General features: G+C 34.9%; 4 protein-coding genes across 8 annotated transcripts; all 4 read right to left on the bottom strand.

Moving 5' to 3' along the window:
• Positions 1-1,279: 1,279 nt before the first annotated feature.
• On the bottom strand, positions 1,280-7,395 carry LOC147389572 (cytochrome P450 704C1-like). Of its 3 annotated transcripts, XM_086418741.1 has the most exons (7): positions 6,807-7,017; positions 6,252-6,702; positions 3,793-4,037; positions 3,414-3,629; positions 2,698-3,318; positions 1,775-1,975; positions 1,280-1,527 (listed from the first exon to the last, which is right to left on the bottom strand). In XM_086418741.1, coding segments are annotated over exons 2-7 (1,470 nt in total). In that variant the 5' UTR covers positions 6,253-6,702; positions 6,807-7,017; the 3' UTR covers positions 1,280-1,341. The 3 variants fall into 3 exon arrangements, with proteins under 3 accessions (XP_086274867.1, XP_086274868.1, XP_086274866.1); XM_086418742.1 differs by lacking the exons at positions 6,252-6,702; positions 6,807-7,017 and adding an exon at positions 7,260-7,395; XM_086418740.1 differs by having other exon boundaries at positions 3,793-6,702.
• Positions 7,169-11,131, bottom strand: LOC147389571 (cytochrome P450 704C1-like). Its single transcript, XM_086418738.1, has 4 exons — positions 10,226-11,131; positions 9,172-10,008; positions 7,674-7,874; positions 7,169-7,435 (listed from the first exon to the last, which is right to left on the bottom strand). Exons 1-4 carry the CDS (start codon positions 10,547-10,549, stop codon positions 7,250-7,252), a joined length of 1,548 nt encoding a protein of 515 aa, XP_086274864.1. The 5' UTR covers positions 10,550-11,131; the 3' UTR covers positions 7,169-7,249.
• A 638-nt stretch (positions 11,132-11,769) lies between these two features.
• On the bottom strand, positions 11,770-15,943 carry LOC147389570 (cytochrome P450 704C1-like). Of its 2 annotated transcripts, XM_086418736.1 has the most exons (5): positions 15,232-15,942; positions 14,166-14,450; positions 12,938-13,276; positions 12,629-12,829; positions 11,770-12,113 (listed from the first exon to the last, which is right to left on the bottom strand). In XM_086418736.1, exons 1-5 carry the CDS (start codon positions 15,751-15,753, stop codon positions 11,910-11,912), a joined length of 1,551 nt encoding a protein of 516 aa, XP_086274862.1. In that variant the 5' UTR covers positions 15,754-15,942; the 3' UTR covers positions 11,770-11,909. The 2 variants fall into 2 exon arrangements, with proteins under 2 accessions (XP_086274862.1, XP_086274863.1); XM_086418737.1 differs by lacking the exon at positions 14,166-14,450 and having other exon boundaries at positions 15,232-15,943.
• A 7,162-nt stretch (positions 15,944-23,105) lies between these two features.
• LOC147389569 (2-methylene-furan-3-one reductase-like) lies at positions 23,106-24,687 on the bottom strand. Of its 2 annotated transcripts, none has more exons than XM_086419384.1 (3): positions 24,474-24,687; positions 23,714-24,200; positions 23,106-23,616 (listed from the first exon to the last, which is right to left on the bottom strand). In XM_086419384.1, the coding sequence occupies exons 1-3, from the start codon at positions 24,645-24,647 to the stop codon at positions 23,294-23,296; spliced, it is 984 nt and encodes a 327-aa protein (XP_086275510.1). In that variant the 5' UTR covers positions 24,648-24,687; the 3' UTR covers positions 23,106-23,293. The 2 variants fall into 2 exon arrangements, with proteins under 2 accessions (XP_086275510.1, XP_086275511.1); XM_086419385.1 differs by having other exon boundaries at positions 24,357-24,496.
• Between the last annotated feature and the right edge of the window lie 407 nt (positions 24,688-25,094).

Below are 25,094 nucleotides of genomic sequence, written 5' to 3'. Positions count from 1 at the left end.
AAATTTGAGGTTCGATGATTATTAAAAAAAAAAAAAATTGTCGACACTGCAATTGCAATTTTGCCTTTTTGCTCAAACACGACCTGAAATTCGTTTCTTTGCTTCTAATGGCAAATATGTACCATAATACCTTTATAAAACACTATAAAAATGGTAAGTCCTAATTAGATTGTTTAGATCTTAATAATATAAAATTAAAAAAAAAAAAAGGTAAAACATGAAAAAATTACTTACTGCCACACATATTCCACTCAACGATGAAGAAAAATCTTAGAAAATGGGAAACTTGTAGGAATGGAGTGTTTCCCCTGTAATCTTGGTAGAAAAAGAGTGCAAATAAAGACCAAAAGAATATAGAAAAAGGGTATTTTTGATACTTCACTATTGATCAACGGAGGGAATGAGAATTTAGAAAAGTTGGTTTTACTAAATGGACTATTTAGTTAACCCCCAAAAGTCAGGGACTAATTAGAAAGAAATCCCTCCGTAAGGATCCTTCAAGTAATTTTCCCTAAGAAAAACCAACTGTACCACCTAATCGGTTCGATAAGAATCAGATTGGATCCCAAAACTAATTTTTTAATAGGGTTTTCAATTGGATCGAGAGCAATCCCAATAACAATTGAATTGGGTCTAGGTTAGTTCGATCCAACTATATATATATAATAAAATGAGAGATTCTGATGTGTCAGGAACTTTTGCTAACGCCTCAATTCATATGTAAATCACCAACGAATTAGTACATATCACAAAAGTTGGCGTGGCAATAGAAATTCTCCAATGAAATACACACTATAGTTTATATATTTTCTTGACAAAATTACTTAACGTTCCTGACAGAAGATTTTCTTTCTTATTGGTCCTTGACTTTTAAGGGTTAGCTAAATAGTCTAATTAATAAGACTTTCTTTTCTTAATGGTCCCTCAATCTCATCTCAGGTAATAATATTTTTGAAATACTAAAACTCCCTATTTTTTTTATCTTCCTCGTGTACTTAGGTTTTCCACTGGTGATTCCAATCATTTTCGATTTTTTCAATTATTGTAAATGATGAATGGAAATGATATACTTATCATTTTCAACTTTTAGATCTATTTTTTTATATTTATTTCGACAATTTATAACAAAATAGTCCTTGACTTTTAGGGGTTAGCAAAATAGTTCATTTAGTAAATCCCTCTTTTCTAATCATTCCTTGACAAGGGTATTCATATCCGCTAGTAGTATAGCGATACTCAATATGCAAACTGTGGTTACGTGTATGTGTGTGTGGGAAGGTAAGGTAATGGTAAGTTCATTTATGAGAACATAAAGAAACAACCAGATGTTCGATACATAATTCAGTTCAACCTGTGAAATGCAAATAGATGAAGCCCTTGATCCATATGAAGAGTGAACATGGTTCGATACTTAGGTTCTTTCCTCTGATCCTCAAGTTTAAATTTGAAGAAATTAAGGAGAATGGCAGCCATGATCTTCATTTGTCTGTAAGCAAATTCCTTCCCTAAGCATATCCGAGGACCAGCCTACAAAATAAACCACCAACATAATATCGAAAATTTACATCACTGAAAGTTTTCAAATTATCAAAATGAAAGTTATTAGACAATATGTTGACCCAAGTATTGAAACTGCCCCCCTCCCCCCAACACACACACACACACACACACAAAAAGTGGTACATATTAGTTCACTGCCAATCAAGGTGACTTTTTTTTTTCTTTAATTTGCATGGAAGATATGTTCATTATAGTATTTATTAGTAAAATATACCTGAAATGTGGTGAACTTAAAAGGACTTTCAGGTCGAAAAACTCCATTTTCAATCCATCTTTCGGGGCGAAAATCCTCTGCATCCTCTCCCCAAATAGATGTCATCCTTCCCATGGCATAAGCCATATAATTCATTCCATCTCCTTTATTAATCTTCAAACCATCAGGGAGAATATCGTCTTCGTTTGAACTCTTCCCATCCTGCCATGAAAGCATATTCAAAATACTACAGATGTTCGCTTGCATTTAAAATACTTCAGAATATGCTTACGTCGATTTAGTGCCATGACCTAAAATCAAATTATGTTATGGTAAAGTAAAATAAGAGATGTGATAAGAACCTAATCATTTACACCAAAAACACCTAGGCGATGTTGTGCAGGAAATTAAGCTCTTATCTTTTCCGTGCCATAACATACCATCATGCTTTGCAGCTGATGCCTCCGATGGTCCACATGTAGCATTCCTTTTAGTACCTTTTTTTTAGGACCCCAATTAGTCCTTTCTCTAGGACTATGTGGTGGCTTCCACGCTGGTACTGAAAGCGCCTCAACCCACATGCGGGTACGGTTTAGGAGTCGCCACCAAGTTCTAGGTCTAGGAACCATGAATTTGACTCTAAATATGGATTTCAGTCGGTCTACAAATAGATCATGGGTAAGGGGTCTGGTAACAGGATCCCGAAGGTATTAGGCACCAAAATGGGGTGTCTACAGGTGCCCTTCTCAGGTTTCCCCTTACTAGGATATGGTGATGGTTTTGATACAATTTGATAATAACCTAACCAACACATTAAAAGCACCAAAGCATTAACGGTGTGGAAAGTTAAGCCCTTATCTCTTTGAGGTCGTAAGAAGATGAGTGCAATATGCTTTGATGCATATTCTAGGACTCCTCGGACATAATAGATAACGGAACATTACCACAGGAACTGCAGGATAGAGTCTGAGAGTCTCAGTTAAGGCTGCATGGAGATACTGCATCTTCTCAAGGGCTTCTTCGGTTATGCTCTCAGTGAATTCATCAATGGATACGTTACCCTTCACTTTCGTCGCTTCTCTCACATCCTGCGTGACCTTTTCTTGGATGAATGGATGTTTGCAAAGCATGTAAAAGAACCAAGTAAGCGTGTTAGCAGACGTGTCCTTGCCTGCTATAATGAAACTCAAAATTATGTCTCTCAAGTACCGATCAGTCATGTTCTCAGGATCCCTTTCGCTCTCTATCAGAAACCTTGACAATATATCTTCTTTGTATTCTTCTCCCTTTACAATCTTCATTTGTTCCCTCTTCAATTGGATCAATTCAAACACAAAATCATCCATCACTTTAATGTTTTTCTTGAGAGAGGCTTCATACCCAATATTTAGAATCCTTTTAATCTTCCAAAATGGATCAACAAATCGCCAATACACTATGACATTCGAGTCATCAAAGGCCTTAGTGAATCTATTTCCAAACTCATCAGATCCCGATAGACTATTGAGTTCAATTCCAAATCCTACCTTAAATATGGAATCTAAAGTTGATTTCATTAACAAATCCTGCAAATGGGGATTAAAAAAAAGTTTAAAAAAAGTAGAGAAGACACATATAACATAACCCATGAGAACTTTCTTTTATTGTCAAAATAAAAAACCTGCAAATCCATCGTCCTGTTTGAGGTTGCTGCTTCTGAAACCTTAGCAAATAATTTAGCGGCATTAGCTCGAAAAACAGTACTACTGAAATCTCGCAAGACTTTTGTAGAGAATTCATGACTTGCAAGCTTTCGTTGGTGGCGCCATTTATCTCCGTCCACTGCGAAGATCCCATCACCAAAGAGATCTTTCATTATGCCATAATTATACTGCCCCTGCAAAAAGATTTCTGTGAATGTGAAACAATAAGATCAAATCACAGCAATAAAAACGAAATAAAACGAAGAAAGAAACTACAGCCCAAATTTCTTCCAATACTTCTCTTGAAGAAACCAATAAAAAGGATCATAATTAAAGTGTTGGTATGTTTCTTATTACCTTCCCATAATTGTAGAAGTTGGTTTTAAGGATGTGTTCAACATTAACAGGATCCACAGTGTATACTTCACTATGTGAAATCATGATTAGACGATAAGTACGATACTTCCGAGCAAGATATGTTTGGTAATCAAAGAGCGTATTGAAGTATATGAGTTGATTGAAAATTGAACCAGCAATTGGAGGTCTATGCTTTCGAGTCACCATTTCCTTGATGTAGGAGATAAGAAATGCAATTCCAAACACTGCAACCAAGAGAAATAAAGTGACAAAACCCGCCATGAGGAGAGAGAGTGCTGAGGAAACTAAGAAGAGAAGATCCATTGTAGAGAGTGATTTTATCAAGATTTGAAGATTGCTACAAAATTTGAATCACCGATGAATTATAATCAAGCAGAAAAAGTAGCTTATATTAATGAGTGCTTGTAATGCTTCTTAGATAATAAAATAAAATGGGCTGTTTCTAAGAACATCTAGGATTGAAGCCAGATACGAATAGAGAGACTGGGGAAGAAGCTAAGAATTCAGCACCCATTGCTCCTAAGGATTGAAATGAAATGAGCCTCACCGAAAAGATGGGTAAGTTATCTTATTTAGTACATGTAGAGTTGTCATTAGATTTAAGTAAATGGACCTCTATGAAATATTGTAATCTGTTGTATTTGATTTAAAGAGGAAGGATGGGATCTTTGCTTTAAAAAAATTCTCGTTGGGATTATCTGTAAAGGTTGCTTTCAAATTCCCATTGATCATAACTTCAGCAAATGTTGGTATCCAAAGGGAAGCTGTCTTGACATGGACATGCCCAATAAAGCCTTTAATCCTTTGGTTTTTCTTGAGGAGAAAAGGATTGGGAGCCTGAAATGTTTGTTTTTTTGTTTTGTTTTTTGGTTTAATTTGTGGGAGAAGGCATTCTAAACAGAGACGACAATGACAATTGTGATGATGTCTAAGTTGTTTGTTGAGTCACAATAGTTAACGCTTAACAATAACTTAGCATTACACCTAGAGGATTCAATGGGTCCATTTGGGTTCATGAGGAACAAATTGGTCACGGATTCTTATTTATTTGATTCTCATACTGTAAAAGGTGGACCCATAATCGAGTTCAGATTCTAATAATCTATATTCCCAGTTGTGGGATCGACATGAAGATTGTATTTGACAATCTAGACCATAATGAACCTTTATCAGATGATGATTTCTATCAACAACCAGTTCATTTCAAAATATGGAAAGTTAAACTATCGTTTGAATAAAAAAGTAGAAATGTTACAATTTGTTATCAACATTTCACGAGATTAGGAATATCAGAATGGACCAATTTTTAGTAAGGTTGGTCAACATAGTATACTATGAAGAACGAACAATTCCCTATATGGCGGATCATGAAACGCCACGAGATTCATATGATCCCACAAGTATAAATACAGCGTAACTAAACCCATAAAATCCCATTTGGCAACCATTCTTTCAAGATTGATTATATTTCTAGAATTGAACACTAGACTAATCCCTAATAATGTGCCATATCGGTGCACAAAACTGGCATAAAAATTACAAATAAAGCCCCTTTAGGGCCAAACATTTGTGAGTAAATCCCAAACATTCATGGGTCATTGGACCCCAAGAATGTGCCACATGGCATACAAAGAAGACCAGGATTTCGATAATTACCCAACATTTAGCAATTGCAAGAGAAACAATTTTGCCCTATTAAACTTCCATATTTGATAAGAGTAAGTTAACACATATTATCATCAATTTACAGAGCAGATACAGTGCACAGACAAAAAAATATACATGATCATTTCAATCGACATTGATTGACCAACAACAGGAATTGTTCTTCATCTATCACCCTGGAAACTCTATAAGTTAACAGATATCGGAATTTATCAAACTCAACCTGGAAACTACATTAAGATGGAGACCTCCAGCAACATGAAGTGTGGACATGGTTCTGTATGTCACTTGTTGGTTCTCATTGCCTAATCTAAAACCTGAAGAAGTGCAGAAGAACCGTAGAAACTATCTTCATCTGCCGATAAGCGAAGTCCTTCCCTAAACATATCCGAGGGCCAGCCTACAAGGTTTTTTTTTTTTTTTTTTTTAATGTTTAATTAATAGTTCAATGTATCAGTATTGAGTAGATGGGAAGAAGCCTTCTTCCTTCTTTGGGTCATGAGAGAGAGAGAGAGAGAAATAGAGAATATAGTACTACGACCTCATGAGATATAGAGTTAAAGCCACTATTATGCCTGGGTGAGTTTGGTTTATTGGTTAGGTTCATATCAGAGAGTGGGGAAAGACATTCATTGGGTTGTATGCCTAAAATCATCTTGATCAGATGATACTAGATTCTTAAAATGCAACAAATCAAATCATTACGTTCTACTGATCATATAATTTTGGGTTAAGAGAAGTAGGTCATGTGTGGTGGAGTTGAGGAGACTAACTATGCGTTTGGATAGAGCTTCTTGACGACTTCTGCTCCTGCGGGGAGCTAGCAAACGTTTGGATAGGTTTTTGCTCTTGCGGGAAGAGATTTTTTGCTCTTTGTTGAAAAGCTCAAAAAACCTGCTCTTCCGCGGAGAGGTTTTTTGCTCTTGCGGGGAGAGATTGAGATTTTGCTCTTGCACGGAGAGGTGTATCCACACAGGACCTAAATTTCATGTCTTAATGCATTTCATGTCTTAATGCAAGTATTTTCGTCTAAATAACAACTGAAAGTTGTTAAAAACATGAAATGAAACAAATTTGAATGGTTATTCGGGCCGGACAACTCCATTGTTGAGCCATTGTTCTGGTCAGAACTCCTCGGCATCCTAGATCTCCCCAGAAAAAATCACCTTTCCTAAGTATATAACCGTCAGGAAGAATATCATCTATTTCTGCACACTTCCCATCCTGCCATACACCAAAGCACCCCCATAGAGTTAACTATTAATTAACACTAAAAATGAATATTAATTTCAGAGAAATACTTAAAATTGCTTGGAAAAAAAAAATACCATGGGGAAGGCAGGGAATACTCTCAGAGTTTCTGTTAGTACTGCGTGGAGATAACGCATCTTTTTGAGTTTGGTATCCATTAAATTTGTCACAAAATCATCGATGTTGGCTTCTTTGTCCTTAAAATCGACTACATCTCTCAATTCTTGCACAATCTTTTCTTGTATTAGAGGGTGTTTGCAGAGCTTGTAGAAGAACCATGAGAGGGTGTTTGCAGTGGTGTATTTTCCGTCAATCATGAAATTAGAAATTATCCCTCAGATATATATCATTCATGTTCTCTGGATCCTTTTCGCTCACCACTAGAAATCTTGGAAGGATATCTTCCTTTTCATTATGGTTGTGTGTGTGTGACGTGTGATTTTGGGAAGTAAGGACCAGAAGGTTATGGTAAATTCATTTATGAGAAAATAGAGAAACAATTAGATGTTCAATACATAATTCAGTTCGACCTGTGAAATGCGAATAGATGAAGTCCTTGATCCATATGAAGAGTGAACATGGTTCGATACTTGGCTTCTTTTCTCTGATCCTCAAGTTTAAATTTGAAGAAATTAAGGAGAATGGCAGCCATGATCTTCATTTGTCTGTAAGCAAATTCCTTCCCTAGGCATATCCGAGGACCAGCCTACAAACAAAACCACCAACTTAATATCAAAAATTTACATCGATCAACCATTAACTTCACTGAAAATTTTCAAATTATCAAAATGAAATTTATTACAGACTATATGTTGACCCAAGTATTGAAACTGCCCCCCAAAAAAGTGGTACATATTAGTTCACTGCCAATCAAAGGTGACTTTTTTTTTTCTTTAATTTGCATGGAAGATATATTCATTATAGTATTTATTTGTAAAATATACCTGAAATGTGGTGAACTTGAAAGGACTTTCGGGTCGAAAAACCCCATTTTCAATCCATCTTTCGGGTCGAAAATCCTCTGCATCCTCTCCCCAAATAGATGTCATCCTTCCCATGGCATAAGCCATATAATTCATTCCATCTCCTTTATTAATCTTCAAACCATCAGGGAGAATATCATCTTCGTTTGAACTCTTCCCATCCTGCCATAAAAGCATAGTAGATAATTAAATTCTTGTTGCAAGAAATAACAATATTCAAAATAGTACAGTAATGGGCTTGATTGGTAATCAATGTCCACTTGCATTCAACCTTCAGAAAATGCTTACGTCAATTTGGTGCCATGACCTAAAATCAAATTAAGTTATGGGAAAATAAATTAAGAAACATGATAAGAACCTAAGCATTTACACCAAAAGCGCGTAGGAGTTATGGTGCATAAAATTAAGCTCTTATCTTTTTCTTGCCGTAACATACCATCGTGCTTTGCAGCAGATGTCCGCGACATAGGGCTTAAAATGGGTTGGGTTCGGGCTGGATATGAGTATGTTCATATCCATATCCGGATTCATATCCGGATCTGAATTTGATCCTAATAACTAAAACCATATCCGAACCATTTTACTTTCATTAAATTCATATTCAAATCCAATCCGACGAATTAATTGATTCAGGACGGTTAATGTCAAACCAGTTAAAGGATATTTCAAATAAAAATTGCTAAAATGCAGCTAAATGGTGACTTGAACTCAAGACCTCTTCATTTTGAAGAGAGACCTTGCCTACTACACCCAACCATTGTTGGTTGATGAAAGATAACTTAAAAATATAAAAATACAACTTATAAAATATTATATCATTCACCTGGATCCGAATCAGGTCAAGGGACATCAACCCATATCCAAACCATATTTTAATTCGGATATACTTGAAGGAACCAAACCCGCTAAATTCGGACAGGATCACTCGGATTTTGGATAAAATTCGTCCCATTTTAAACCCTACTGCAACGGTCCACTCTATAGCATCATTCCCTTTGGTACCCTTCTTTTGAGGCCCCCAATTAGTCCTTTCTCTAGGACTCTGTGGTGGCTTTCATTGTAGTATTGAAAGCACCTTGACCCATGTGCGGGTACGGTTTGGGAGTCACCACCTAGTTCTAGGTCTAGGAATGATGAATTTGACTCCGAATATGGATTTGGGTCGGTCTACAACATAGATCATGGGTAAGGGGTTTGGTTATGGGATCCGGAAGGTGTTAGGCACCAAAATGAGGTGTTTATAGGTGATCTTCTCAGGTCTCCCCTTACTAAGATATGGTGATGGTTTTGATACAATTTGATAATAATCTAACCAACACATTAAAAGCACCTAGGTGTTACCAGCGGAAAGTTAAGCCTTTTTTTTTTTTTTTCTTTTTGAGGTCGTAACAAGATGAGTACAATATGCTTTGATGCATATTCTAGGACTCCTCGGACATAATAGATAACGAAACATTACCACGGGAACTGCGGGATAGAGTCTGAGAGTCTCAGTTAAGGCTGCATGTAGATACTGCATCTTCTCAAGGGCCTCTTCTGTTATTCTCTCAGTGAATTCATCGATGGATATGTTACCCTTCACTTTCGTCGCTTCTCTCACTTCCTGCGTGACCTTTTCTTGGATGAACGGATGTTTGCAAAGCATGTAAAAGAACCAAGTAAGCGTGTTAGCAGATGTGTCCTTGCCTGCTATAATGAAACTCAAAATTATGTCTCTCAAGTACCGATCAGTCATGTTATCGGGATCCCTTTCGCTCTCTATCAGAAACCTTGACAATATATCTTCTTTGTATTCTTCTCCCTTTTCAATCTTCATTTGTTCCCTCTTGCATTGGATCAATTTAAACACAAAATCATCCATCACTTTAATGTTTTGCTTGAGAGAGGCTTCATACCCAATATTTAGAAACCTTTTAATCTTCCAAAATGGATCCACAAATCGCCAATACACTATGACATTAGAGTCGTCAAAGGCCTTGGTGAATCTATTTCCAAACTCATCAGATCCCGATAGACTATTGAGTTCAATTCCAAATCCTACCTTAAATATTGAATCTAAGGTTGATTTCATCAACAAATCCTGCAAATTCATCATCCTGTTTGAGGTTGCTGCTTCTGAAACCTTTGCAAATAATTTAGCGGCATTAGCTAGAAACACAATACTACTGAAATCTCGCAAAACTTTCGTAGAGAACTCATGGCTTGCAAGCTTCCGTTGGTGACGCCATTTATCTCCATCCACCGCAAAGATCCCATCACCAAAGAGATCTTTCATTATGCCATAATTATACTGCCCCTGTAAAAAGATTTCTGTGAATGTGAAATACTAAGATCAAGTCACAAAAGCAAAAAAAATAAAATAAAATGGAGAAAGAAACTACAGCCCGAATTTCTCCCAATACTTCTCTTGAAGAACGGAAAAAGAGGATCATAATTATTATTTTTATTTTTATACGTGCAAAAAAAGAAAGAAAAGAGGATTATAATTAAACTGTTGGTATGTTTCTTATTACCTTTCCATAGTTGGAGAAGTTGGTTTTAAGGATGTGTTCAACATTAACAGGATCAACGGTGAAGACTTCGCTATGTGAAATCATGACCAGACGAAAAGTACGATACTTTCGAGCGAGATATGTTTGGTAATCGAAGAGCGTATTGAAGTATATGAGTAGATTGAACATTGAACCAGCAATAGGAGGTCTACACTTTTGAATCAACATTTCCTTGATGTAGGAGATTAGAAATGCAACTCCAAACACTGCAACCAAGAGAAATAAAGTGACAAAACCAGCCATGAGAAGAGAGAGCTCCGAGGAACCTAAGAAGAGAAGACCCATTGCAGAGCGTGATTTTATGAGGATTCGAAGATTGCTACAAAATCTGAATCACTGATGAATTATAATTGGGCAGAAAAGTAGCTTTTATTAATCAGTGCTCATAGTGCTTTTTAGATGATCGAATGAAATGGGTTTGTCTCTGAGAACATTTAGGATAAAATCCAGACATGAATGGAGAGATCAGGGAAGAAACTAAGAATTCAGCACCCATTGCTCCTAAGGATGTCATGATTCAGGATGGATAAAAAATGAGACTCACCGATGATTTATGGCCAAAGACATGGGTAGATTATTTTAGTATCATTTAGAGTTCTTGTTAAATTTAAGTAAATGGACCTGTACGAAATCTTTTAATCTGTTTTATTTGATTCAAAGAGGAGGGAATCTTTTCTTGAAAATTATTCTCCTTGGATTATCTGTAAAGGTTGCTATCAAATTCCCATCAATCATGACTTCAGAAAATGGAGGTATCCAATGGGGAGATGTCTTGACATGGACATGCCCAATAATGCATTCAATCCTTATATTTTTATTGAGGAGAAAAAGATTGTGAGCCTGAAATGTTGTTTTCTTACTTGTAGGATAAGCCACAGCGATGACGATGATGTCTTAGTCGTTTGTTGAGTCACGGTAGCTATTATTTAACAATAACATAGCAATATACCTAGAGGAGTCAATGGGGGGGACAATTTGGGTTCATGAGGAACAAACTGGTTACATATGTTTTTCGATTTTGGTTCTGATTCTGATTCTTATTTATTTGGTTCAAATTTTAATCAATTTTTTCACAAGGTAACAAATATCGGAATGGGACCAATTTTTAATAAAGGTTGGTCTGCACAGTATGAAGAAAGAACAAGTCCCTATATGGTGGATCATGAATCGTGAGTCGTGAAAATGTTCATATGATCCCACAAGTACAATTACGGAGTAACTATACCAATAAAGTCCCATTCGGCATCCATTCTTTCAAGATTGATTACATTTCTAGATTTGAACACTAGAGAAATTCCGCGAATTCTTTCATCAAGGATTGGGCCAAACATCTGCGAGTAAATCCCAAACATTCATGGATCATTGGGCCCAAGAATGTGCCACATGGCATACAAAGGAGACCCGGAGTTGGATGACTGCCTAACTTCTTGGCTAAAAAAAAAAGCAAAGTTAACTTAGTCCTCTAGTAGCAGCAACAGTAGCAATTGCAAGAAACAGTTTGAATCTGTATCCCCTATTAAACTTCCATCTTTGATAAGCATAAGGTAACATATATTAACATCAATTTACAGAGCAGATAGAGTGCACAAAAAACATAAACGGCGATTTCAATCAACATTGATTGACCAACAACAGAAATTGTTCTTCATAGATCGGAATTTATCAAACTCAACCTGGAAACTGCATTAAGATGGAGGCCTCCAGCAACATGAAGTGTGAACATGGTTCTGTATGTCACTTGTTGGTTCTCTTCGGCTAATCTAAACCTGAAGAAGTGAAGAAGAACAGAAGCAACTATCTTCATCTGCCGATAAGCGAAGTCCTTCCCTAAACATATCCGAGGGCCAGCCTGCAAGTTGAAAAAATTAAATGGATTTTAATGTCTTGTTTGTAGTAAATGTTTTGGCAATCAATGCAAACAAGCATTTATAATGTAAAGGCCAACATACCCATGTTTTTCACTAAAAGACAAAATGGGCACAAGTATTATTGAAAAAAAAATGTGGTGGAAAATGCTAACGTCCCCATTAGGTCTTACACGTCAGCATTCTCCATAGAATTTACAAACCCATGAGACCACGACTTAAAATTTTCCAAACCATTATAGCATAGGTGCTTTGGATTTATTGGTCAGGTTCGTATCAGAGAGTTGAGAAAGGCATTCATTGGGTTGTATGCCTAAAATCAACCTGATTTGATGATATTAGATTCTTAAAATGCGACGAATCAAACCATTAGGTTCAACTGATCATGTTGATTTTTGGCCAAGAGAAGTGGGTCATGCGTGGTGGAGTTAGGGAGACTAAATTTCATGTCCTAACACAAGTATTTCCGTCTAAATAACAGCTGAGAGTGGTTACAAACATGAAATGCCACAAATTTGAATGGCGATTCGGGCTGGAAAACTCCATTGTTGAGCCATCGTTCTGGTCGGAACTCCTCGGCATCATCTCCCCAGATGTAAGTCATCCTACCCATAGCATATGCCATGTAGTAGACATCATCACCTTTTCTAAGTCTATAACCATCAGGAAGGATATCATCTATTTCTGAAGACTTCCCATCCTGCCATACACCAAAGCCCCCCATAGAGTTGACTGTCAATTAGCACTAAAAATGAATATTAATTTCAAAGAATTCCTTAAAATTGCTCGAAAAAAAAATAATAATTACCACAGGGACTGCAGGGTATAGTCTCAAAGTTTCTGTCAGTGCTGCATGGAGATAATGCATCTTTTCGAGTTTGGTATCTGTTAAATTTGTCGCAAAATCATTGATGTTGGCTTCTTTGTCCTTATAATCGACTATATCTTTCACTTCTTGTACAATCTTGTCTTGTTTTAGAGGGTGCTTGCAGAGCATGTAGAAGAACCATGAGAGGGTGTTTGCAGTGGTGTCTTTGCCAGCAATCATGAAATTCAAAATTATGTCCCTCAGATATTTATCGTTCATGTTCGCTGGATCCTTTTCGCTCGCCACAAGAAATCTTGAAAGTATATCTTCCTTTTCATTCTGTGATTCAAGAACAATTTTCAAGCTTTCAATTGCGTAATTAGATAAAAACTGTATTCCTGGCTTTACATAGGGACCAAAAGCTCATAGAACTGTGAGCAATGTATGTCTCCATTGTCAACTCTTGTGAGAAGCGCTGCAACTTGGGCGGGCTAAACCGGAACCTGATCGGTTCAAGCCGACCTTGGTTCAGGTGCACAGATAGCTAGGGTTTGGCACGGGTTTGGGCATAAAAAAAAAATTGACCGAACCAAACCAGGTTGAGTTCGGGCATAGACATCGGGTTGCCCGATTTGCATGAATCCGAACTTAATATGGTTAAAATTTAAAAATATTTTTAATTATCTTTGTTTCTTTCTCATTCACAATTCACATTTCAAACATTAGTAAATCATTATCATTTTTTCTCAACATTTGCTTATAATTTCATTTATGTGAACTTTGAAATATATTTTTAGGACAAATAATATTATAAAGTTATATCTTTTACGTATCACTTATCTTTATATAAGTCATTATCATTACTAAATTATCTAATATTAATGAGGAATGAGCCAACCCAACCAACCAGACTTGGGTTGGGCTTGGGTAGAGCGTTTCATGCCCGAGGTCAGGTTGAGCAAGGGCATGGGTTGGTGTTTGTCAAGTGTGGATTGATCCCCAACCCTGCCCAACCCACCCGAGTTGCAGCCCTACTTGTGAGTGTTCTCATGCCTAAGCATCTCATCAAGTGTCAATGATCTCCTAAGTCATTTGTGAGAAGGATTAAACCTAAGTCCATGACAAACAACGATATCATCTATGCCAGATTCCAAATATTGGGATTGGCAGACTCTATATTGGGCCAAATGGTACTTAATAGCATAACAACGTGACAATGTCTACTTACACAATCTTCTTGCATACATTGCAGCTTTCTCTTATGTCGAATTAGCCCATAAACAAAATTGTTGACAACCTTGATATTCTTCTTAAGGGTGGCTTCAGATCCGATGTTAAAAAACCTCTTAACTTTCCAGAAGAGATCAGCGTAGCGCCAATACACCAATTCATTTGAATCATCAAATGCCTTAATGAATGAAGTACCCTCCTTACCTGATCCCTCCAAGCAATTCAAATCCACCCCAAACCCAACTTTGAATATGGAATCCAATGTGCACCTCATTAGTAAATCCTGCCAAGAATCTATATTTAAAAAAATATATATCTATTTCTTTACTTCATTTAATTTGAAATGTCACACACAAAAGCATCCTTGGGGGAAATTTTCTTCATGATACCCTGGGTTTTGAAACAGAAAACACTAGCCTCAAACCCAGGGGTGAGGCTCTACATCAAACAGACGGTTGAAATGCTAGGGTTTCTCAAAAAACTATCCCTCTAAAAATCTGTACTAATCCCTAGAGAAGGTCACTCTGATCTCTAGGAAATCTATGTTTCTTCTTTATCTCAACAGTGGGTTGGGGCTAGAAAAGTCATTTTCAAACTGATATCACAGGTGTGTATGCAGTAAATTTACCAAAATGCCCTCGTCTTCTATGTCAAAAATTCTGATTTTTTCTCAAAAATCCTAGATGTTTTTCTTCCCAAAAACCAATCCTCTTCAACCTCCAAAAAACCCTGCCTTGTTCTTGTTCTTGGGCTCTGAAGGTTGAAGAAGTTATAATCTTCAGGTTCAATATAAAGTCAGAAATGTCCATCCTAGACGATGAAGAAGATGGAATTTTGAGAAAATTCATGGGTTTCGGTTGAAGAAGATGGAATTTCGGTTTTTCTCTATTAGTCTCTCATTGAAGATCTAAGTGAGTATGTCCATCACTTCGAAAATCAGGGGAGATCTCTATTTTCATCAAAACCTGAGGATTTTACAAAATTACCCAATAAAAAAATTTACAGCAATTTACGCCCCAAAATTTTCAGAATAAAAACTTCATCGAAGATTCAAGAAAACTCACCTGTAAATCAAAGGTACGATCCGCGATTGCAAACTCCGAAATTTTTCCACCCAATTGAGCAGCGTTTCTTCTAAAAGCAGAACAACTGAAATCCCTTAAAACTCTAGTAGAAAACTCAAAGCTTGCGAGCTTCCTCTGTTGCCTCCACAAATTTCCATCAGCAGCGAAGATTCCATGACCAAAGAGATCTCTCATGATACCTTGATTATACTCTCCTTTGGAGTAATTTTCAAAATTAGTTTTGAGAATGTGTTCGATGTTTCGTGGATCAGTTGTGTAGATTTCGCTTTGGGAAGGAGCGAGAAGTCGAAAAGTTCGATACTTGAGGGCGACTTTGGTATGGTAATCGTATAGTTTGTTGAAGTAGAAGAGTTGATGAAAAACAGTGCCCATAACTGGAGGATATTCAGGGTTCTTGATTGATTTTCCTGTGAAGATTATGAAAATTAAAGCAGAGAAGCTGATGATGAGAAGAAAGAGTGTTGTTGATACACCAATGGTGATTAAATAGAAGAAATCCATCTTTTTTTTCTTATGTTTCGGAGTGAAAGCTTTGAAGGAGAAGATCTTCTTATATGTGTGTCTGTAACTCTGTAACTCTGTGTCTGTATCTATATGACTATCTGTGTTTGAGAGAGAGAGAGAGACATCGAGTGAAAGCTCTGATCGGGAAAAAAAAACGTTGGTCCGGCGTAGCAAACGTGTTTGACTTGCCACGTTGAAAGCTAGTACTCCATTAAATGCGAAAAATATAGATATTACTTATTATATGACTTTGATATTTTACCGTTTCATATCAATTTTTTTTTTTTTAATTTTTATTATTTTTAATATTTCAAATAAAATATTATTTTCTGATATTCATCAACTCAATTTGAATTCATTGAATATTAAAATCATTTTTTTTCAATTATAAAATTTATTTTCATCAATAATATTTCTTTTTCGAATCAATCGAGAATCCTGAGCAAACATCTCTCTCTATCACTCTTCACTCACTCTCACTCTCGCTCTCGTTGAAATTGTGTGATTTTTAAAATAAGAAACAAAACTTATGGATTAGAGAAAGAGCTTAGGTTGTAACAATCGTCGGCTCTCTTTCTTTCACTCTTTTTCTCTTTATTTGTTTTATAAAAATAGGAGAATACGAATACCCCTTTAATTTGGGATTTTGTTCTTTATTTTGTATCTTCTTTATAACAGGGAAAATCTCTTTATTTCGATTTTGAATTTGTTTTGAATTTTTTTTTTGCTTCGTTTGTTTTTCTTCTTCATTTTATAACAACAAGAGAACACCTCTTTATTTTGGAAATTTAAAAAAAAAAATTCTTTATTTTTTGGGATACGTTTTGTTTTTTATATCTTATTTTGAAATTATTTTATTGTTTATTTTCAAAATATTGTTTGGTTGTTTTCTTTTAATCTGTTTTGTGTATATTTATTTTTATATTTTATCCTTTATTTTTAATAATGATTAAATTATTGTATTTATAGAAAGGCATAATATTTGGGATAGTCGTCTTTTTCATGTCTGTAAGAAATTGAGAGAAATATATGTAATATCACAACTTAATAAACACTTTTTTAAATTTTTATTTATATAATTGTATTGTTATTTTGAAGTTGTTTGAATGTTTCAGAATAAAAAATGATAAATGTTGTCATAAGATAAGATTGTAAAAAAGTAATAAATTTTCTTAGATAAAAGGAAGACTTAATTGTTGATATGAATATTGTACAAAATGAGATTACTCCGTAGATTTATAATGACATATATATATGATGATGTAAAATTTTATTTAATTATTTATTATTTATTTAATAGACATTAAGTATGTTAGTACAGAAAAAATAAAATTTTATTTTATTTTTTAGTTTTTAATATTAAATCTTATGTTTATACTTTTTATTAACATATTATTACTAATATCAAATAATTAATTTTTTTTTTTTGTAAATATTATTTTGAATTTTATCCAATAAATTCTAGATAGCAGGTTACCAAACAATTCAACATCTTGACAACACATTTAGACAACATGTTACCAAGCAGCTTAATCATTTTCTTAAATCAAGTAAACGATTATTTAGTCGTCGTTACAGTTCAATGACGAGCAGAGTTCATTTGAATTCGACTTGGATTCTACTAGCTAAACTCATATCTGAAACATTTTTTTTTTCATTAAACCTGGATAAAATATTAAAGGTGTGGCAAAAAAACAACTTGAACTCAAAACATGTCTCCCTTTAAAAAATAATGCCTCAACCACTCCACCCAATACTTGTTGGTTTATGAAAAATAGTTTGAAAAATATAACTTACAAAGTAATATATCATTTGGATTTAAATGGATATAGGGATGGATCCATATCTGACTCGAGTCAATGGGTATCAACCTATATCCGACCCAATTTTAATTCGGGTATATTTGAAAGAACCAAACCCGTTAAATTCAAATTTGGATAACTCAAATTTCAAATAAAATCCAATCTATGTTAAGCCCTAATGTTTTAGCCCGCCTCTAAAACATAATTGGTGATTTTTAGGCATTTGGTTCAAGTACTTTTTTTTTTTTTTTTTTCATTTCTTCACCATGAGATTTATTAACAACTCACTGGTGGGTCTTAAAGTCGCTGAAGAAAGTTTCAAATCATGTTTATAATCCAAGTCCAACACCATAACATAAAAAATCAAGAGGATGGTTGTTTTATGTCATGAGACCATGTCACTAGTTTATCAAAACAAACTTAAGCGAGAAGCTAAGTACTAATTCAAGCAATCTTACACCTTAAGATTCAAATTCATGAGATCATCAAAGTGATCAAATTTCAAAGATTTGAAAATTTTAGAAGACTATCCATGTAGAAAATAGTTAGCTTCGAAAATGTGTTATTGCATGGGATTTCATAGGTCTCTTTGTAGACATACACATTACTATTACACTAATCATTATCATGGATGATTAATCTCTATAATAAAATACAACGGTAGGGCTCCCACTTTGCTACAATTGTGTAGGGGAATAAATGTCCCATATGCTAAAGTTTTATGTGGGACAAACATCCATTCAAATGCAATTTTGTGGGATCTACTATATTATCTCATTCTTCACCCCTTTAATTTTATTATATTCTCTTTTTACCCCTTTAATCCACTTTATTGTTTATCATCATTTATTTTCTTAAGCTCAAATTTTTTTAATTATACCTTTCAACTTTAATCCAATCAAATTTTTTTAATTGAATCCCTTTCAATCTTTTTCCATTCCTCCCACCTACTTTTTAATAATACTCCTTTAACTCTAGTTTCTATAATAAAACACAACTGTAGGATCCACAATTGTTATAATTTTATGGGATCCAATTTATTTTATTTACTCTTCACCCTCTTCAACTTTACTGTATTTTCTCATGTATCATTTTAACCCATGTTATTATTTTTTATCTTTTACCCTAATTTTCGTTTAATAATATTCATCTAACTTTATTTATTTTCACTTTTACACCCTTAACCCCAAGGAGAATGATATTCATGCTAGAGAACTCTAGTCATTAGATATGATCAATTTAGAAATGGTCAAATAGAAGGGTAATAATATCTTCAAAGAGAAGCCAAAACATTCATGATGGAGTGGACCCGAAAAATATGATTGATGAATTTTTTAGACAAAATTATTAAAATAGTTATGCATACTAGCCAGTTACTTTGGCAATATAGTCAATTTCATAATTATTTGTTGTACCATTGTTGTTTGAACAATTCGACGATTTATGTTTATGCCCATGAATTGAATGTCGGTCCACACTTCACACAATGGATAATGAATAAATAGTAAATGTGTTGGTACAATAAATAAATATTTGGTAGAAATAAATAATTACGAAATTGGATGTATAATCTTTTTCATAAAAATTAAAATACATGGTTGGTTCAGTAATGCTGCAAAAAACTGGGCCACGTTTACTAAAACGTGATTTTTCTAAAATTATCTTTAGGGGATATGACATTGAGATTTTGGTGCATAAAACTTATCAAATTTTCATTCTATAGAATTTTCTTCTTGTCCATTCTTTGGATTTTTCTTTATATGGCTTTGGTGTGGTGTTGGTTTCATAAAATTTTGAAATATTTGAAGTAAATTGTATCTTTCAAGTTAAATACTAGAAAAATATTCTTGTCCCCAAGGAAGATGAAAGCTAGATATTGAACATTATTTAATTCCCCCAATAGTCCTACTTGTAAACGATGGATACCAGATGGTGTGTGTATTGTCCCAAATAATAGTTATAGTATACCTTGGATGGGAGGATAGTCGTAGGGATTCCCATATCTAGATAATTTTTATTTTTTTTTGTGGTGGCTTTCCGGTGGGGGGGGGGGGGGGGGTTATTTTAGAATCACTTCCCTGTAAAATTGGCGATATTAGATTTATCCTTTGTAAAATGCAAGATTAGGCTTACCCCCTTGACCTTATGTCAACAATTTTTTTTTTCTTTCTAATGTTTGATGTAGTAAGTTAAGTATTTAAAGAGCATTTTGAAAAAAGAAAAAAAATCAAATACCACCCTTAAATCATTAAGAAAATGTAACGTTGACTTATAATCAAGGTGAGCAAGTCTGATCTTGCATTTTGCAAGGGGGTAAATCTAATATTATTATTTTTATAGAGGGTTGTTTCTAAAATACCCTTTCTTTTTTACCTACCTGTCTCAATTGCATATTATTAGAGGTTATGGATGTCCTTGATCCAAATGTGAACTAAGCTTACCAAGTTACTATTAAAAAAGTATTGAAGAAAATAATGGCACGATGTTCCTCTCGTGATTTGTTAATGGCTTTTTGTCAAAATTGGCTTATATGTCATTATTATAAGTTTCTTGATGTGCTCAATATTAGTTGTTTTCTATACATCTTTAGCCCGCACGTTAAGGCATCCAAGTTGGTGCGACCTAGCCTAACATGTATGGTCAATCGCGAATGATTTTTGCTCACAGCTCTGTAAGTAAATTTGCTCACAGCCCAACAACGGCTTGACATGTGACGCACATGACATAAGCATTAAGAGAGAAATTTCTCTCCTGCCCACAATGAAAAATGAAAATTTCTTAATCAGATCATCTTGTGAAATTCAAAAACATAATCGGATGCAATAGGGTTGTAGAGAATGAAATTCTTTGAATTTTAAGAAAAAAAGATTTAAAAAAATAATTTATTTTTCATTTTTGAAATTTAATTTTAAGTTTGATAGCTAGATAGTCGTCCATTTACGATTGCTTGGATCAAACTTGAAAAACATTTTTCATAAAATCTAGGAGACTATGGTGTTAGATTTCTAATTGTGATAATTCATGTGGGTCACAGTTTTTAAGATTTAAAATCTTAAAATTAAAATGTGTGGGCAGGAGAGAGAAATTTCTCTCTCCTGTCAATTTACTATCATTTTCACCTTCAATTTCTTGCTATTAATATGGGGTTTTCTTGCTACATGGGCTGTCAATGGATTGGGTCCCGAACTAGGGGTAGATCTGGGACCAAACTGATAAGGATCAGATCCACCCAGAAATATTAAGATCCAAATCTGATATGGCAATAATTGGATAGGATCAAATTGATTTTGATATGCAAAATATAAATAAAATATATTAACATAATTTCTCACATTTTATCAGATCTATTGGATTGGAACATGATTAATCCAGAACCAATCCAATAGGCAATCCTTATTGGAAACCAATATCAAATTGGATTTTAGGTATGATCCGATCCATTGACAAGCCTAAAAAATATGTCTCCCTCAAGCTCTTGGACCTTTTATAGAAAATTGTTGATTTTTTCTACCCAAAAATCAATCTTCTTATTCTTTGAATATTCTATCTTTTCTATCTCTACTTGAGTTTTGAAGTTTTTTTTTTTTTTTCTTTCGATAATGAGGGTGTTTAGACTTACATTTGACTAGGGGGGCCAGATGAGCTAAGGCCGGAACCAAGGCATGTGGGATCCTCCCCCAGGCACGTGCAATTCTGCACATCATACGCACCAGGTAAGTGAGGGAACGCCCTTCAGGTGGCCTCGATGAAATATTCTCATACTAGGTATCAAAGACTAGAAGTAGAAGCTCTGAGTTAAAAGTTTACCCTAAAGATGGAAGATTACAGGGTTGACTTTTGAGGAGAAAAATCAAGGGTGTTTTTTTTTTTGTTATATAATGAAGATGAGGACATTTAAGTCATTTTAATCAATCTCACAAAGAAGACGGAGATTAAGGTTATATCATCATTTTGAAAACACAAAGGGGTATCTGAAGTAGGGGTGTCAATCGGTACCCAATTACCCGAAATCGATTAATCGATTTTAGGTCCATTATGAAAGACTCGATTAATTTTCGGATTGGTTATGGGTAGTAATTTGAAGGATCCATTGGGTAAATGGGTAAATAGGGTGTTTTTTTTATTATAAAAAAGTATTTAAGGTGACGTTTGTATTTATTATTTAATAGTATAATTAATTAATAGTAATTAATAATTATGGAGAGATATTTCAATATTTCATATCTTCTCAAACAAATAATTTAATTCTCAAGTCTCAACCGTTCTTATTTTCTAAACCTCTATCCATATTCCCTTCTCTCTTTCTCAAGTTTCAACTTCAAAGAACAAAATTGAACTCACATGCTTACAAGTTAGATTTTTCTCATCTTTAATCTTTTTAAAGATTAAAACACCTCATTCAAAATTAAACAGTACAAACAAATATAAGAGTCTGATTATGACTAGCCTTGTTAAGTTGGTAAGGATTTCTCCCTTACTAAGGTTCCTTGGTCTCATCTTGTGACATAAATAAACACGATCCGATGATTTAGGGTCGTAGAGGACAAAATTCTATGAATTTTGAAAAAAAATATTCAAAAGAAATTATTTTTCACCATGGAATTTTTAAAAAGCTATGTGAAAGTTCAGTGGCCACCCATTCTCAAAACCTTGGATCAAGCTCAAAGTAATTTTTTTTATTTGAATTTTTTTCATACGAGTTTTTTGATGAAATTTAGAGGACGGTGGTGTTGGATTGCTAATGTGGTAATCCATTTGAGTAAAATGATCCTTAAAATTAAGTCAAATTAAATTTTTTTTTTATTAACAAGTACTCAATAAGTATCAGGTATTTATTGGGTCGGTTATGGTTCCAAAGGTTTCATACCCAGAACTGAAACCGATGTTCAAGTTCGTGTCCTGGCAATATATGGAACCAACCCAAACCAGACCCATTGACACCCCTAATCTCAAGAATATCTCCAAAAAGCGTAGAGGGTTATGTCTTAGTCACCCTATATATTTTTTAAAGGACTTATCCGAGACACAAGTGAGCTGGGTAGAGATTTCTTAGGGATTCCCAAGGCATATGTAGATATCCTAAGAATCAGCTTCTCTAGGGGATGTTACAATTCTTGTAATAAATCCCAACCATTGGATTTCATGTTATAACAATTGGAATTTTTTGTTTTTTCATGACAATGGATCTCAACCCATTTGAAATAAAGAAGTTTACCAAAACCTTGCAACGGTAATTTTTTTCAGAGCTACTATTAACACACCAACTTTTGTTAATGCCACACCAATTCCTTTGTAAATCAAAGAATTGCACACAGTTGGTGTGATGTTAACAAAAGTGGTGTGGCAATAGCAACTTTCTTTCTTCCCTTGCTTATTCCCTTGAAAATGGGCCTTGGCCCTGCTGGCCCTATGATATTATTAGTTCAATCTCTTGGTGGATTTATACACCAAATCAACTTGATTGGTGACTCAGATATTTGATTTTGATGGTAAAAAAATAATCAAATATAATGTCTAGACCAAGAAGATTTGCTCAAATCTAATGACTTTATTGATCATGAATCAAATCGCAAAAAAATTGGTCCATTCGATTAGTGCGCCCAAAGTAAAAGGCCCTGTACAACTGACTACTACTTAATCTAAGTTCCATAACTTCATTGATAAGTACACACATCTATGTAGCCAAGTGAACTTAACTCACTATTTTCAATCTTTACTAACATCTTGTTCTTGACTTAGAAATTAATAATTTCAGGTGTTATTTTGTTGTTATTCTCACATAGAATGTAATTTGGGAAGGAAGAGATGACAACTTTTCCTCTAGCTCTCCCTGTTTCTAGATATCGAAAAGCTTCGATCACATCTGTAAAACAATAAGGCCCGGTCGGATCAATCACGGCCTTGATCTTCCCACTCTCCAAGTATGGCTTAAGGGTCTCTAAGTTCTCCCCACAGACTGTCAAGCTCGAATAAACTGCTCTAGGATGCGATGGAGGCCACGTAATATCAATGATAGGTGCAGTATCCTTTGCTACCACGAATGAATTCTTAGAGTCACCTATGTTAAAGATTTAAAAATGAAAAAACAAAAAATGGATCAACTAAATTAAAATCATTTTGTAAAATAAATTATGTTTAGTAGGTGAGAAATGTACCTATGGTATCGTAAACCAAATCATATTTTTCTTGAATTTCTTCGTATTTTGTCTTTGTGTAATCGACGACCTTGTCAGCTCCCAAGCTCTTGACAAACTCCACCTTTGGAGTGCTTGTTGTGGAGACCACATTAGAAGCACCATAGAAGTACTTAGCTAACTGAACAACCAACGTGCCAACACCACCAGCTCCACCCACGATAAAAATGGTCTGGCCCTTTTTAAAACACGCTGTCTCAAAGCCTTCAATTGCAGTTTGTAGTGCTAGTGGCAAACTTGCGGCCTCGTCGAACGACAGGTTTGCGGGTTTCAGTGCCACCAAGTTTTCCTCCACGACGATGTACTCAGCTAGCGTCCCAAGCTGCTTTAATTTCCTTTTAGCATTGAAATCTTGGATGTTTCCATAAACCTTGTCGCCAACATTAAATTTTGTGACAGTATCACCTTTTCCAACGACAATTCCGGCCATGTCACAACCAGGAACCACCTACATCAATATCCCAACTCATTAATTCTTTAAGGCCTAAGAATTATATAATACATAATGAGATGTTATTCAATTTAGACCAATTTAAAGCGAGAAATTGAAATAGAACAGAAATGGGTTGAGCCGATAGCTAATCATACAGTTCTATGTCACAACCTTCATATAGGATTGCTTGATAGTATGATATTTGGCTTATAGACCTATAAATCATCCAATATGTGAGACCCCCCCTCCCCCCTATGGAGATGTATTAGTAGTCTCTGTTCTACTTACGGGGAAATCCGAAGGGAAGATTGGTCGTTGGCGTCTCTTGAAATCAATTGGATTAAGAGAAGCGGCTCGGACTTGGACAAGTAGTTGGTTGTGCTGGGGAGTGGGGAGTGGGAAATCTCCCAACTTGAGGCTTTCTTTAGGACCATATTCTTCGTAGAACCACACCTTCTGCATTATTGCTTTAGATCATCATACCTTGCAAAATGCTCTTGTACACTCATCTTTATATTGGTGAGAACACAAATGGGGAGAAAAAAAAATCTGCATTTGGTTGTTGTTGGGTCTTGTTCAATCTAAAGTGACATCTGTGGATGCAAAGAGGGTTGGACGAGATAAGTACCATTTTCAAGTGCTAGTCTTTTTCCCATCAGTTTTCTCTTTTATTTTTTTTCTCATGAGTGGGTCCAGTTTTAGGATGAAAGAAACAACTGAATTTATTTTATCGGCTCTGTCATTGTTAGTTTGCTGTATGTGAAACCTTAAAGGAATGCATGGATTGGATGCAATAGATATTTTGATGCAAAATAACAAAATTAAGACCTTAGAAATGCTCACAAGCAATAGATTTTTTTATTTTTTTTAAATGATCCTTTCGGCTTTTTCCTATACAAGTAAAACATA

Source organism: Akebia trifoliata, chromosome 12 (assembly GCF_017979445.1).
Source record: "Akebia trifoliata isolate Shusen 1 chromosome 12, ASM1797944v1, whole genome shotgun sequence".
In the NCBI taxonomy this organism is placed as follows: Eukaryota; Viridiplantae; Streptophyta; class Magnoliopsida; order Ranunculales; family Lardizabalaceae; genus Akebia; species Akebia trifoliata.
Note: the sequence above shows the minus strand (reverse complement) of the source record. Positions and strands in the feature narration are given on the sequence as shown.

Bases quoted from the DNA above. Each gene is read 5' to 3' on its own strand.
- LOC147389571 (XM_086418738.1), bottom strand. From the start codon at position 10,549: ATGGGTCTTCTCTTCTTAGGTTCCTCGGAGCTCTCTCTTCTCATGGCT. The intron at 10,009-10,225 runs GTAATAAGAAAC...ATCTTTTTACAG, and splicing joins ACTTCTCCAACTATGGAAAG to GGGCAGTATAATTATGGCAT. The intron at 7,875-9,171 runs GTAATGTTTCGT...CTTTTATGGCAG, and splicing joins TCTATCCCGCAGTTCCCGTG to GATGGGAAGAGTTCAAACGA.
- LOC147389569 (XM_086419384.1), bottom strand. From the start codon at position 24,647: ATGCAGAAGGTGTGGTTCTACGAAGAATATGGTCCTAAAGAAAGCCTC. The intron at 24,201-24,473 runs GTAAGTAGAACA...ATATTGATGTAG, and splicing joins TCTTCCCTTCGGATTTCCCC to GTGGTTCCTGGTTGTGACAT. The intron at 23,617-23,713 runs GTACATTTCTCA...TCTTTAACATAG, and splicing joins TTTGGTTTACGATACCATAG to GTGACTCTAAGAATTCATTC.
- LOC147389572 (XM_086418740.1), bottom strand. From the start codon at position 4,116: ATGGATCTTCTCTTCTTAGTTTCCTCAGCACTCTCTCTCCTCATGGCG. The intron at 3,630-3,792 runs GTAATAAGAAAC...ATCTTTTTGCAG, and splicing joins ACTTCTACAATTATGGGAAG to GGGCAGTATAATTATGGCAT. The intron at 3,319-3,413 runs GTTTTTTATTTT...CCCCATTTGCAG, and splicing joins ACAGGACGATGGATTTGCAG to GATTTGTTAATGAAATCAAC.
- LOC147389570 (XM_086418736.1), bottom strand. From the start codon at position 15,753: ATGGATTTCTTCTATTTAATCACCATTGGTGTATCAACAACACTCTTT. The intron at 13,277-14,165 runs GTAAGTAGACAT...CTTGAATCACAG, and splicing joins AATGTATGCAAGAAGATTGT to AATGAAAAGGAAGATATACT. The intron at 12,830-12,937 runs GTAATTATTATT...GGTGTATGGCAG, and splicing joins TATACCCTGCAGTCCCTGTG to GATGGGAAGTCTTCAGAAAT.